Source organism: Parasteatoda tepidariorum, chromosome 1 (genome assembly GCF_982258835.1).
Source record: "Parasteatoda tepidariorum strain Cologne lab strain chromosome 1, Ptep-v5.0, whole genome shotgun sequence".
NCBI classification, from domain to species: Eukaryota; Metazoa; Arthropoda; class Arachnida; order Araneae; family Theridiidae; genus Parasteatoda; species Parasteatoda tepidariorum.
Window position 1 is genome coordinate 40166740 of NC_141755.1, and position 15107 is coordinate 40181846.

Genomic DNA, 15107 nt, shown 5'->3' on the forward strand with positions numbered 1-15107 from the left:
AAAAGAAATGAATGCTCATAAATTATTCCTATTACACATTCTAAAAATATTCTTCTTTTCATCTTATTTATGACAGGCATTAAAAAATTCAGTGAATAGTCGGAAAAGGAATTAATTTAATTCAAATATGATTTAAATGACATTCAAGTAAAATGAATAAATAATGATAGCATGATTAAAATATATTCACTTAAATGTTGCTAATTAAGAATAAAAAATGATTGAAATTCACACAAATTCAAGTTAAAAGGACCCAATCAAGTGATACATATAATCACTCAAACTCGACTGAAAATCTCTCAAGTTTGAGTGATTTTCACTCTTTCATTTCAAGTGAGTATATATATATATATATATATATATATATATATATATATATATATATATATATATATATATATATATATATATATATATATATATATATATATATATATATATATATATATATATATATATATATATATATATATATATATATATATATATACACTACCGGTCAAAAGTTTGCGAAAATTTTGAAATCTGCAAAGAAAAGGTCTAAATTCAAATGTTCATAGAACTGCGAAAAATCATTCATATTGGATGAAAATTTGATATGTTCTAAAGTGAACCCTCTACAGTTATTTACATATTATCAAATTGCAATACCTCGTTTTATGCGAACTGAATCTAGCTTTTTATCATGGGTTGTTTTTATGGTGAAAACATTTGTTAAGTTTGAACACTTGCCAAACTTTCAAACAATATTTTTTGTACTTTCTGTTAATGGAAAATAGTTATTTGAACCGTTCTATGTGAGCCCTCAAAGTTTCAGATCGATTTGATTTTTTTTGACGAAGTTATGGAATTTTGAAAAACATGTGTACTTTTCTCGATTTTTGAGCATTCCACATATGCAGTCTTTTGGTTTATACATCTTCTACCAAAGGACTTTTTAATTTTAATGTTTTCTATATTTTCAAGTAATTAATATTTATTATAATACAAATATTCTTATTCATTATTGTAATTATTAGTGTTTATACTTATTGTTTATATTTATTGCTTATATGTATTAGTTTTGTTATGATATTTTTACTTTACATTAAATTAAAATAAAAAGTTATAACAATAATTACATAAATAATTCTAAAAAAAAAAAAAACATTAGTATAAAAAATTTGCATTTTTTCTAAATTATTTCATTTACAACAGGTCAAATATTTAACATATTCTTATTCGTATTTTGTAATTAAATAAATTAACATTTAAATCTTAGTTTCCTCAAACCATCCACCTTTTGATATTATTATAGCCTTACATATGCGAGGCATTCGTTCAAACAAACCATTAATCGCTTCAAGTGATATAGAGTTCCATTCCTGTTGTAAAATGTCCCATAACTACAAGTTATAACTAATCGTTGCAAGAACAAACAAATTTTAGATGAAATGTGACATCTATAAGATATTGTTTTAGTTATATTCATAATAAATTCTTTGTAATAACAATAATTACAATAATGATTAAGAATATTTTTTTTCTAATAAATATTAATTACTTGAAAATATAGAAAACATTAAAATTAAAAAGTTCTTTGGTAGAAGATGTATAGACCAAAAGACTGCATATGTGGAATGCTCAAAAATCGAGAAAAGTACACATGTTTTTAAAAATTCCATAACTTCGTCAAAAAGAATCAAATAGATATGAAATTTTGAAGGCTTACATAGAACGGTTAAAATAACTATTTTCCATTAACAAAAAGTTCAAAAAAAAATTTGTGCAAGTTTGGCAAGTGTTCAAACTAAACAAATTTTTCACCATAAAAACAATCCATGATGAAAAGCTAAATTCAGTTCGCAAAAAACAAAGTATTGCAATTTGATCATATGTAACTAAATGTAGAGGGTTCACTTTAAAACATACCAAATTTTCATGCAATTTGAGTGATTTTTCGCAGCTCTATGAGCATTTGAATTAAGACCTTTTCTTTGCAGAATTCAAAATTTTCGCAAACTTTTGACCGGTAGTGTATATATATATATATATATATATATATATATATATATATATATATATATATATATATATATATATATATATATATATACACTGAAGAGCCGAAAAAACTGGTATACCTGCCTAATATCGTGTAGGGTTCCCGCGAGCACGCAGAAGTGCCGCAACATGACGTGGCATGGATTCGGTCAATGTGTGAAGTAGTGCTGGAGATAATTGACACCATGAATCCTGCAGGGCTGTCCATAAGTGGGAGTAAGAGAGGGTGGGGATATCTTCTGAATATCACGTTTCAAGGCATCCCAAATATATTCAATAATGTTCATGTCTGGAGATTTTGGTGGCCAGCGGCACTCTTCTGAATTTAGACACTTCCGCTGGCCACCAAAATCCCCAAACATAAACTGGTAAAAAACTGGTATACCTGCCTAATATCGTGTAGGGTACCCGCGAGCACGCAGAAGTGCCGCAACACGACGTGGCATGGATTCGATCTATGTGTGAAGTAGTGCTGGAGATAATTGACACCATGAATCCTGCAGGGCTGTCCATAAGTGGGAGTAAGAGAGGGTGGGGATATCTTCTGAATATCACGTTGCAAGGCATCCCAAATGTATTCAATAATGTTCATGTCTGAGGATTTTGGTGGCCAGCGGAAGTATCTAAATTCCGAAGAGTGATGTTCAGAAGATATCCCGGGTACCCTACTCGCGGGCTCGCGGGTACCCTACACGATATTAGGCAGGTATACCAGTTTTTTTGGCTCTTTAGTGTATATATATATATATATATATATATATATATATATATATATATATATATATATATATATATATATATATATATATATATATATATATATATATATATATATATATATATATATATATATATATATATATATATATATATATATATAATATATATAAAAATTCAAAATTGATTAAATATTTTATTCCTTACTGATGGTTTTATAAGACAGACGCTCAATTTACAACTTTATCGTGCCTTCAAAGAGCTCGACGTCTTCAAATACATAAAAATCCAAAAAGTTAAATGGGCTGGTCATGTTATTAGAGAGAACAAAGAATGCCATACATTGAAAATATTCATTGGCCAATTCCTCTGAAGCAGGAGCTTGGGGTCGACGAAACCTCAGATGGTCGACTGCCTAAAAAAAGACGCCGCCAATTTATGAGGAATTAATTGGAAGAACATGGCCAAAAATATGGAATCCTTTAGGAAAACGCTTGAGAAAGCGGGCCATACGGGGCTATTAAAGAAGAAGAATGAAATAAAACATTTTTTACTCCATCCACCATCATTTTTGATTAATTAATTTTCATGTATTAAACAATCATTTCAAAAAAAGTATTTTGGCTTATATATGATTTATAACACAATAAATCATAAAAGAGGAATTTCATTACAAATTTAGTAGTTGTCTTTGTATAACTCAACAACATGAATTTAATACATGCGTGTATGCTGAAACATGAGCTTTATTAATTGTTTTTCGGTATGCTAAGCACAAAAAGTTAAATTTCCGTTTTAAAATTTTAATATCCTTAAAATGTATTATAATTCTTACATGCACTTTGAAATGTTACTGCGATGCTGTATTTAAAATTTAATGTTATGGTAGTAATGAAATTGAATGTTTTCTGTGATATATTTTAATTTGTTTCCAAAATAGTGACAGTCTCTGAAGGATTATTTAAAATTTTGAGTTTCTCGAAATTCAAAATTTGAAAGAAAAAAAACTCAAGAATTGAATTTTCAGTAATTTTAGTTTGTATGTCACATTTTTGGAAATTTCTCGGAGATAATGATTAAATGACAATTAATTTAATTATTATGTTACCATATTCAAACAAAATAGTCAAGCACAAACAAGATGCTAATTAAAGTGTTAATAGGGAGAAAACCCTTCATTAACTGCCTTTTCTTAATACGGTAAAATAATCATAATTTTATCGTACCAACTAAGCCACCCTAATGCAGCCGTTTTTTTTTTCCTTGCAAGAGTTATAGCTGAAAAGGTAAATCTGTCAGTCTTATGATAGACAGAATTTGGGTTTGAGTACCATCATTAATACCACAATATATCTTAAATATCCTTCAAAACTTGAAGAGTTTCCAGTGTTATTAAATTTGAGCCTTTCTCTCTCCAATGCCCAGTACCTAAAGTCTAGCCTAGCTCCTGTGTACAGTTAAATTTCTTTTTTAAAGCTTCAAAACTGTAAAAATAAAACATGCTCTATGCCGTAAACTTTGCGGTTAATTGGATGACCAGACTACTGCCAGTCATTTTATCATAAATTTAGAATGAAAATTTTAACAATGTACAGCGGTCAATTAGATGTGAACAAGTTTTTTAATATTACTAAATGTTCCTATTTGTTCTGAACAGTTTTAGACGAAGTTTTTGTTAATACTAAAAAAACTTCTGGAGTTATCGTCCAAAAACAGTTATCCCTTCCGGAATTATCCTGTGTTAATTTTCATACTTTATTAGCAAAGTTTTGTCATTAACTTGATTTTTTTCCAAAATGTATATTTTTGAGATTGCATGCACCATCAAATCAAATTAAATTTTTATAACGCATTTCAAATTAATAAAGCAAAAACCATTTGCTTTGTTAATAAGAAATTTTTAGACACATTTATATTAACCTTATATATTATTTATGTAGACAAATTGAATTTGTGATTAAACATTTAGCATTTATTTAATATAAATGAATATGTTTTGTATGAAAAAGTATTTCATATGAGCATAACATTGCATTTTCCAATGAATAAATCAATTTTGTATCCATTAGTGTACCTTAGAATTGTAAGCGTTTGTTTTAATTAACCTTTATTCTATAATATTAAAATGTGTATTGAATGAGATTTATTTTCAATTTTTAACAGAGAGATTCTCTTACAACTGAAATTTTCATAGAGCTTACAACTGATTTTATTTTTTTATATGTAGGTGCCCTAACAAAAATATAAGGTGTTTTTGAGCTTGTTTTGAGGTTGACAGGTGTAGCAAAATACATTTGAAATAGAAAATTAGCTTATGTTTTAACCCAAAAATAACCTCATTAATAAACCTCAATTTCAACTTCACTTGCATCTCACAAAATCAACCTCATATATAACTCAGAAATAATTTTAATTTAGATCCTATGAAATTATTCGCTCCTTAAATATACGAATTTGCTTGAAGTGTAGAAAAAATAATCCTTATAACTCAAAATCAACCACCATAAGCTGGCTGCTCCGACGTAGATTTTCTCCTACCTCAAAACAACCTCAAGTGAGAATAAGACAACATCATATAGGTTGATTATACACCTTGGGAGGTTCATGTTTTGAGGTTGTTTTTGAAATCAACTTCGAATAAGCCTCAAATCAAACTTGGCACTTCAAAATCTCCTCAAATAAACCTCAAAAATTTCTTACATTTCTGTAAGCATTTCATTACTACCTCCTATAATATATAGTTTTTAAAATTCTTGTCATAAATTAAGTTAAAATAGTTTACACATAACTGGTCATAAATCAATATTTATGTGACTAACACTGGCAAACCGATGGAAAATATTAAGAATTAACATTGTTTAATTTTAATTTACACCTAAAACTTTCTAACCAGTTCTGACCGTTGTTTCAGGTAATAAAGAAAATGCGTTTTTGTTAACAAAGCATTGTATATCCAGATCAATAATTTCATAATTATAGCGTTAATTTTAAGTTTCTAAGTATTGTAGTGCTAATTGTGGGTGACGAGCATATTTTATTAAATTAATGTGGTCCAGAAATCATTTTTAAAACTTTTTAAAAAAATCACGTAATGTTTTAATTTATACGCATTCTTTTATCTTAAAAATAGTAAAGAAAATGATCACAATATTCAATAAGTCATTCTTAAGTTTAAAAAGAAACAATAAATGCTTTTAATTTTTGATCTAAATTGAGAATTTTTGCTTCAATATAATATTAAAAAAGTTTAATTAAAACTTTCCAAACTTTAAAATCCTACAGAATATTTAATTACACTTTACAGAAAGCCTAGAATTGAAATTTCACATTATAATTGAAAAATATAAAAAAAAATCTAACAATTTGTGAATTTCTAAAAGAAGAAATGAAGTTTCTATTTTTTACCTTTATACAGTTACCTTTAATACAGTTACCTTTTATTTTTTTTAACTGAAAAATAAACATTAAAAAAACTGACAACAAGGAAAAGATCCTTCGAAGTTAAGTAAGCAACACACGAAAAAAGATCACGAAGCAATAAAATTTTTTTAACTCAAAGCTCCTTAGTTTTTAACTCAAAAAGGAAATAAGTAGCTTTAGATAAACAAAATATTCATGATTATATGAAATTTCAGTTTTGTCGTATTTAAGTATCTAAATTCTCGTAAGTGAGTTCACCTGTCTCATGATTTCATCTTAAATGTCATTATTTTTGATTAATTCTTTGTACAATTTATTTTGGTCACGATTTCCACTAGACTGACTCAATAAATTTGAGACCAGATACGAGTTAGTATAATACTTCAATATCTAACAAATTTCAGCTCTTCTAAAACGTATCGTATCTAATTTATTATCTTTTTTATTTGCTTGCTTATGCGTTTATTTGGTCTTTCTTTTGTTATAATTAAGAGTTTCGAAATTAGGCTGTTTTGCCCATAAAAATGTAAACAATATTAAAAAATATTGCTGTTTGAAAATTATTGTTAAATAAAACTTTTTAAAGTACTTTAAGATGATTAATATATTATTGGAATTATTGACTTATATTTTTAAAGAAAGAAATTTAATATGGTTTTAATTTTTAAATGATATTTGTGTGTTTTATCTTAAGAATTTTGCAATTTTAAGAACTGATAATCTCATTATGGCACATAAATTAATCTTCATATATGTTGTTAATGTTGCGGCTTATTCCTCAAGGTTTAAAAAGCATATTTAAAAGCTAAGTTTAGAAAGAAAATCCAGCTGCAAGCTAGTCTATGCCCAGGAGGTCTTGAATCCTCAAAAGAAAAATGTGTTCTGCGCGTAGCATTTTTTCAAATATTAACTTATTCAAACAATGTATTTGGAAGCACTTTGGTTCAGATATTAAAAATTAATTTAGTTTTTACGAGGAAAATGTTTGCTCTATTCGAGTAAGCTAAATGTTTTATTTGATAATTTTCTCTCTTTGCATAATTTATAATTTCAATAATTATAAATTTTAGCATTTATGCGAAAAACAAACAGGGAGATAAAAACATTATGCAAGGAGTATCATTTTCAGTTCGCATTATTTTATATTAACTTGCAGAAATCGAAAGTTTTAGACATTTTAAGGAAAACAATATCTTTGAAATTCATTAAAATAAGTGTTCTGCTTTTCAAAATTAAATGTAAAAATTTTTTGATTCCTTAAGTTTTTAGTCGGTATTTTCCTCTTCTTAAATTTCAAAAAATTAAAAATCACAAGCTTTATCAACAATACTGAAATTGAGAAAACATTTTTAGTTTATTAGAATTTTATGAAAGAGTAAAAATATTAAAAATAATCATTAACTTTGTAAGGCAGAAAATTATTACTTTTCTTCTTTTATTATAATATAGTTATCTACAAGCTATAATACTCACGCACTTACTTATTCTGTTAAGTAGAATCCAATAACATACATTGGATTGTTAATAATGATTTATTTATTAATAATATACAACTAATTTTATTTTTACTTACAGACAGAAGAATGTATAAGGAATTGTTTTTAGTTCTTCTCATTGCCTATGTAGGGCATGCTGCTCTTTGTAAGCCCAAATGTAAGGTGGTAAAAGAATGCCCCCCAGCTGTATGCCCGGCTGATACAAGGCGTGTTTTAGAAGGCTGTGCATGCTGTGGGAGCTGCGAAGAAGTTTTAGGTAAGTTATGAATTACCATAAAATAAAATGCATTATATGTGCTAGAAGTAATAACCATCCTTTTTTATGTAGTTTTTACTAAAGATACGAAATGACTGAAAGTTTAATCATTTTTACTCAAGTCTAACATAACCTTTTAGTATTTGCTTACGGTACACAGTAAAAAGTTTTGCATAATACTCATCCGAATTCAGTGTTGAAAATGTCTAAAAATTATGTATTATTTCAGGTTAGTACCGAATCGAACATCCATACACATTTTAAAGGGTGTAGTTAAATCAAAAACAACTAAAATAAATCTTAACAAAGCTTAGACTAATTCAAATGCGTTTATTACATTCATGGGTGGCACCAGATAAGAAAGAATAAGAAAAGAATATGGTCTGAATTATTATCTTACCAGCGTAAATTATGGTGAATGTTACTTAGATATATAGGCATAGTTAAAATAATAATTCAAAACAGTATGTTTGCTAAAATGAACAATAGTTTTTCAATTTATCATTTCTGCTCAACTTATAGCTCAGTTTGTTTCATCATACATTTAATTGATTTTGTGGTTTTGTGACCCTTCCCATACAGGGTGTTCTAAATTATACTGATTTTTTTAACTATTTAAAATAGTAGGAATAAGGTTAAAAAAGATAATATATACAGAGTATAAATATTTCTTAAAATTTTGTATTTAGTTCAAAAATGCTTCAAGAGATGGTGCTTCAAATTGTTAATAATAGAAATCGTAAATAAAAGAAAGTCAGCTTTTAATTTTTTCAAACTTTTTCAATAAATGAATATCACATTACTATATTTTCGAACTGACCACTATTACCCATAATCAAACGACAATGAATATTCATCAGTATGCATGAATTTATGCATCAAGACGTAAAAGAAAAATAAGGTACAACTGACTTCCAGTGTCATTCTTTGCCAAATTTTGAACTAATTTCTTGGAAAAAATATGTCTTTTCGCATTTATTTTCTCAACCCTAACTGTTTTCCTGTTAAAAAAAGTTTAAAGAGCGTCATTATAATTTAGGAAAACGTTTAAAACAATATTGATTTTTGAAAAGTCGTCAGTTTGGTTAAAAATTACAAGGCTACGGAGTTGAACATTAGTAGTCGTAAACCAAAAATCTGGTCGACTGTTCAACGTCGGTTATAAAAAAATAGTTCTATATACTCTGCACATAGGGACATCTACAATTGCCCTAATGCTCTGTTTGAGTATGTCAATAATCTTCGTACTTGTGGGCCACTTTAGCACTATTTCAATTACAACACTTGTATTTTAACATTTTTAGACCTTTTTATTTTGTATCTTTTTCAGGTATTCTTATTTCATTTTAGAATTGTAAAATACAGGGTGTTTATAAAGTCCCGGACCCATTTTGATGTTTAATAACTCATAAAATAATAAAGATAGATTAAAATTAATAACATAAATGGTTAGATAGACTCAAAAAGTTTCATGACTCTTGTCAATGAACTTCCACGTGTGCCCCCTTCGTCGCACGGAAAATATCAAGTTGATAGTCAATTTCACGCCAGGTAGCGGCCAGCATGTCGGCATCCACAGAGGCTATTGAGGCTTTCTGAAGCACATAATGTTCTCCGACGAAGCATTCTTTCATGTTTCTGCCATTGTTAATCACCATAATGTGAGCATATGGGGATCTGAAAATTCCCATGAATACCGTGAGACACAAAAGGATTCCCCAAAGGTTAATGTGTGGTGTGGACTAATGCATGACCGAGTCATTGAGCCTTCCTTTTTAACAGAAAAAACGGTCTCATCAGTTATATACTTAGACATGTTGGAAAACTTCTTATTTCCACAACTAGAAGAGCTTCGGCCACATGTCTTTTTGCAACAAGATGGCGCACCACCTCATTGGGGTATCATCGTTCGTAGTTCTTTGAATGACCATTTTCCAGGAAGAGGGATTGGGCGAGGAGGTCCAACTCCTTGGCCACCCAGATCACCTGATATAACGCCGCTGGACTTTTTTCTATGGGGATTTATAAAGGACAATGTTTACAGGAGGATCGTGTCGAACATTGATGACCTAAATGCCAGAATTAAAACCGCAATAGCCTCTATGGATGCCGGCATGCTGGCCGCTACCTGGCGTGAAATTGACTATCGACTTGATATTCTCCGTGCGACGAAGGGGGCACACGTGGACGTTCATTGACAAGAGTCATGAAACTTTTTGAGTCTTTCTAACCATTTATGTTATTAATTTTAATCTATCTTTATTATTTTATGAGTTATTAAACATCGAAATGGGTCCGGGACTTTATAAGCACCCTGTACTTTATTCGAATCCTTTATCTTAATGCATTTATATTGTACAGTTTTTAGGTTGTATTTATTATCTTTTTTCGTTTTAAAATATTATTATCTTACTAGGCTGCGCCCCCTGCGCGCTAACGCTCGCCAACCCCGAAAATTGCTACGCAATCTTATATGGTTTGCTTCGCAAACCAAGCTCGCTTCGCTCGCTACTAACTTGGGTACATTGCAAACGCAGAAAATTCTAAGAATTCAAAACAATCATTCAAATCCATATAACAACTTTTCTTTTTAAAAAAATTATATCTTTTTAGTAAATACTAAGTCATTAAAATAAATTTGAATTCAAATAAATGACATGTAATTCGTTAAACTTATTAGAAATGTGCTTTAGTATAAAATATTAAGATAAAATTTCTAAAACTGATATCTAACATATAAGTTCGTGAAAAAAAAAAGCGCTTTCGACAAAATACTAAAATGGAGATCTTTCCACAAAGACTACTCACTTCTGCCTAGCTTAATAGTATGAGATTGCCGCAGCTGATAGGGTGAATTTCGGAAGAGATTACATTTGGTGAGAATGCTCTCTCTGGTTATTTCAGTTTCCGTTCTTAAAAGCGCTCTATGTTGAGCCATTTCAGCTAGATTTGGCATGTGACATTTTTAGCGGCAATCACTGGTCGATTTTCTAGTGTTGCCATTCGGGGAGTTGTAATGAGGCATCCATTTTATCACCTTAAGTTATTTTCGTTCTTCTGAAATTTTATCCAACTTTATTAATTCAAGGTTGATTTTATTCCATTTCAACATTTTGAGTTACTATACATGCCAAATTTTTTCACTGTTGAGTTACTTTTGTTACTTCTCAGTTTAAATACCATGCATTGTTTCAGATGAAGGGGATGATTGCGATCCTCGACCTAAACCGGAAGAAGAAATCTCTGCTGAAGCTGACAATAGATTGACACCAAGAGTATCGGAGAGTTTTCCTCAATGTGGTAAAGGACTTACTTGCGACCCTTGTGTTAAAAAATGTCAAAAAAATGATTAAGAAAAAATAAAAAATATTGCAAAGATTATTTAAGTGATTCTCATTACCATTTTGTTACGTTTTCATTAACTGACTTTTACGTCAATAGGAGGAAAGATCACTTTCTAGAGTACTCAAATTTTTATTTCAAGCTCTTTTCGGGATGGCGATACAATCTTCACTCAACATCTGAGCACTACAAGGATTCTAAACATAATTCGCAGACTTATCTCTTAAAGGAACAAATCCTGAATTAAAGTTATAAGAAATCTTGCGACAGTTCATGTTGAATCGCTTTCCAGCTGTTACGATTTGAATGTATTGCACATTACAATACTGAGTTAAAATTCGATTTTAAAACTATAATTCTTACGACAATTCAAGTTCAATCGCTTCCGTGCTTTTACGATTTGAATGTATTGTCACTTTACAGCCAAACTGAAGTTGCCGTCAAATATTTTAATAGATAGTGAGCTAACATTTTATCTGGAACTTTATTCTAGATGACGAAATGATTCTAGTCTCTTTGTAACCTCTTCAGGCAGAACACATCTTTATATTATCACCAAAAGGAAATTACTGAGGCAAAACCAAATTTTGCCTAGCTAAAGTATTCAAATTTCAGTTAGAGATCTACGTCTGAAAACAATAAATTTTATACAATGCAAGCAAACTTTGTTGCCGTTTACCGCAAATTAAAGCTTAGAATGCTTTACCTCATCTAACAATAATCGTAAACAAGCAAAACTAAAAGAACAGAAAAGGTAAATGATAAAACTAACTGAAGATTTTTGGAATTAAAATTACAATTTTCAAAAAAAAAAAAAAGGAAAGTAATTTTATTTTTGAAAGATATTTGTAAGTTTGCTTTATCAAAAGGCATGGGGAATTTCCACTGATGATAGAAGTATAATATGAAAGAGATATCTCCAATGCTTTTCGATTTTGTCTTCTAAAAATATATTTTGCCAAAAGGAATTAATTAATTATTGATCAAAATTGAAAGAGAGGGAACCAATTTCAGCCTTCAGCCAGATAAGTTGAAAAATTCGCCTACTAACTTAATTCTTCTTTCTCTTTGCAGAGATTCCAAGTTAATTAGTTCGCAGAGATTATAAGTTAATGTCAATTTTTTTTCCTTCGTTGACATTAAATTAAATTATTACTGCATGTTTGCCAATCCTATGGGTAACTTTGATGGCAATGCTGCAATACATGTATGAGTGTTCTCTTAGAGTCTGTGTATGAGTTCCAAAAAAACAGCAAAACAGAACTAAGACTATTTCTATTATTAACAGAACTATTTTTTTTTTTAAAAATTACGCTTCTTAATGAGGTAATGCAGGTTTTTTTAATCAGCTTCCTGTTCCGGTATTGACAAAAATTTAGTAAAAAAATTATGCTTTTAGCTTTGAGGATTACAAAAAACTAATTATTTTATTCTTTTCAGTCTACTTTAAAAATGTAAATTTTAAAGCTTTTTATTTCATTTTTTTTTGTAATACATGTTTATGCAGGTATTCACGCACTCAAGCTTTTCACTTATATCTACTTTTATAAGTTATCAGAGCATCGCTTTTTCTTGTAATTCAAGAGATTAACTTTCACTTATTTTCATTTTATTTATGATTTGGCTGGTATGGAAATTTAAATTGTTTACTCCATCATTTATAATTTTTATCACTTTTCAAAGAAATTAACCAAAATTTAGAATTCTTTGTTTGTTTATTTTTAAAAAGTATTTCACGAGCCGAGGTGGCTCAAGGGATTAAGCACTCGCCACCCAATGAGTTGAATACCTGACCACAGTGCTGAAGTAAAATATACTCAGTAGTAGACGAATCATGGGTTAGAGATCCCTTGTCAACAAAGTAACTTAGGAGTTTTCACGGTTTTTCTCAACATGCAACGTTAGTTCCATCAATAAATCCTCTTTGAAGATAAACTCCTCTGATAATTAGTTATTTTGTAGATAAATTCCATGAAGATAAATTCCTGAAGACGAGTTCCTTTGTCTTCTGGATTCAGTTCAAAATTATAAACCTACGGATTTGAACATTGGTAGTTGTAAGCTTAAAATTAGTTCGACTGTTCAATGACGGTAATAAAATAAAATGAAAGAATTTCTTATGTATATACGTCTACAAAACAATAACCATTTCAATCTTATTCTTTTGAATTTAATGTTGTAGTGTGGTCAATGTGCAAAGTAAACATTTTCACGTAACATTAAAAAGTCTAAAACAAGCATTTTTCGACGGTAATATATTTTTACTTAAAATAAATAAATAAATATATACAGATATATATATATATATATATATATATATATATATATATATATATATATATATATATATATATATATATATATATATATATATATATATATATATATATATATATATATATATATATATATATATATATATATATATATATTTCATCCCCCCTCAGAACTTCTAAACAGTGTTTTGGAATCAAAAGTAAAATAAGTAAAATAATGCTTCAACTTCGTATGCTTCAACTAATGTTTCGTGTAGTATTCAATCAACACTGAGTTATTTCATTAATATACATAAAGTGATGATTATTTTTGTGCCGAAAGAAAATGTAAATAAAAGGTAATAAATTATTATAAAAATAGAAATTAATTAGTGTTTTTAAAAAAAACATTTGACGTGATTTACAACTTGAGAAAAGTGTGTGTGTGTGTTTATTTCATATGGCTTTATTAGGGAATCAGTCCATATAAATTTCCAGCATCACAAGGGAGCAAGAAGTAGAACAAAGAGCCAATGAAAGTTTAACATTTCAACGATTTAGATTAAATGATCAATAAACATTTGAAACATTAACAATAAATATAAGAAAAGTTTAATTAGTGAAATTATATTATTATATCCGCATTTTAGTCAATTGAAAAATAATGAATATATTGCGCGAAAAAAAAACAGTATAATGGGAAGTACAATTGTAAATGTCATTTTCACCACAACCTTCAACAAGGATTGTTCGAGATGTTTCATCAAAAAATATCATCTTAATTATTTTTTTTATTTTATTAAAAATATTATTGGATGCGCAGCAAGATTTCACAACGTTACAAAAAAAAAAGAAAAAAAAAATAACACCAAATAACCGTCCGGCAAGAGAAGGAAAATACTTATTGAAAACGCCATTTTTGGCTTTCATCATAGCGGAAAAAGGTGGAAGAAGATAGAATTTTTCAAGAAAATAATATTACAGCGTACTAGCAAAAGCGTGAATGTCGAAAGTGTGCGTCACGGGGTTGGTTGTCTCGTTATTTATACTGGAGCTTATATTCTTCACAATGTTTGCGGGTTTGATCCCCTGCCCAGACACCGGATTTTCGGGATGCAGAAAATCCTCAGCGGCCATGTCGTATGATTATGCGGCTTGTAAAAGATCCCTGGAGTGCTTTATTGGCTCTTGGCATTTCCGCAAAATTGAATTCCTAGTGCACTTTAGCATCCAAATAGACGTCCAAATTCACATAACCAACGGTATCTTACCCATTGTGGCGGTCCTGAAAGAGTGGATATCACCTCTGGAGAACGCACTAGGTCTGCTCATCGGCAAGACCGATTGTGCTGCTCATTGGAAATAAAAAAATTTAAAAAAAATATTCTTCACAATATTAACATTCTTAAAAAACTTGTTGTTGCCCTCTCAAATCTTATAAGCAAATTTTCTTATTTGAAAAACTCATAGAAGAAGTGAGTTACAACTAACCCGAAACAAAGGCAAAATCACACGTGTTGATCACAGATGACGACAAGCAGATTCAAACGGTGACTGGTAGACTGATTATTTCCAAGT

At 29.2% G+C, this 15107-nt stretch overlaps 1 protein-coding gene across 3 annotated transcripts; it reads left to right on the forward strand.

Moving 5' to 3' along the window:
- The first annotated feature begins 6411 nt into the window (after positions 1-6411).
- On the forward strand, positions 6412-11313 carry LOC107455496 (uncharacterized). Of its 3 annotated transcripts, none has more exons than XM_043054219.3 (3): positions 6412-6549; positions 7756-7932; positions 11128-11313. In XM_043054219.3, the coding sequence occupies exons 2-3, from the start codon at positions 7764-7766 to the stop codon at positions 11283-11285; spliced, it is 327 nt and encodes a 108-aa protein (XP_042910153.2). In that variant the 5' UTR covers positions 6412-6549; positions 7756-7763; the 3' UTR covers positions 11286-11313. The 3 variants fall into 3 exon arrangements, with proteins under 3 accessions (XP_042910153.2, XP_015928565.2, XP_071036068.2); XM_016073079.4 differs by having other exon boundaries at positions 6470-6596; XM_071179967.2 differs by lacking the exon at positions 6412-6549 and adding an exon at positions 6568-6706.
- The last annotated feature ends 3794 nt before the right edge of the window (positions 11314-15107 follow it).

Coding starts and splice junctions, on each gene's coding strand:
- LOC107455496 (XM_043054219.3), top strand. CDS start 7,764: ATGTATAAGGAATTGTTTTTAGTTCTTCTCATTGCCTATGTAGGGCAT. Junction 7,933..11,127: donor GAGCTGCGAAGAAGTTTTAG/GTAAGTTATGAA, acceptor GCATTGTTTCAG/ATGAAGGGGATGATTGCGAT.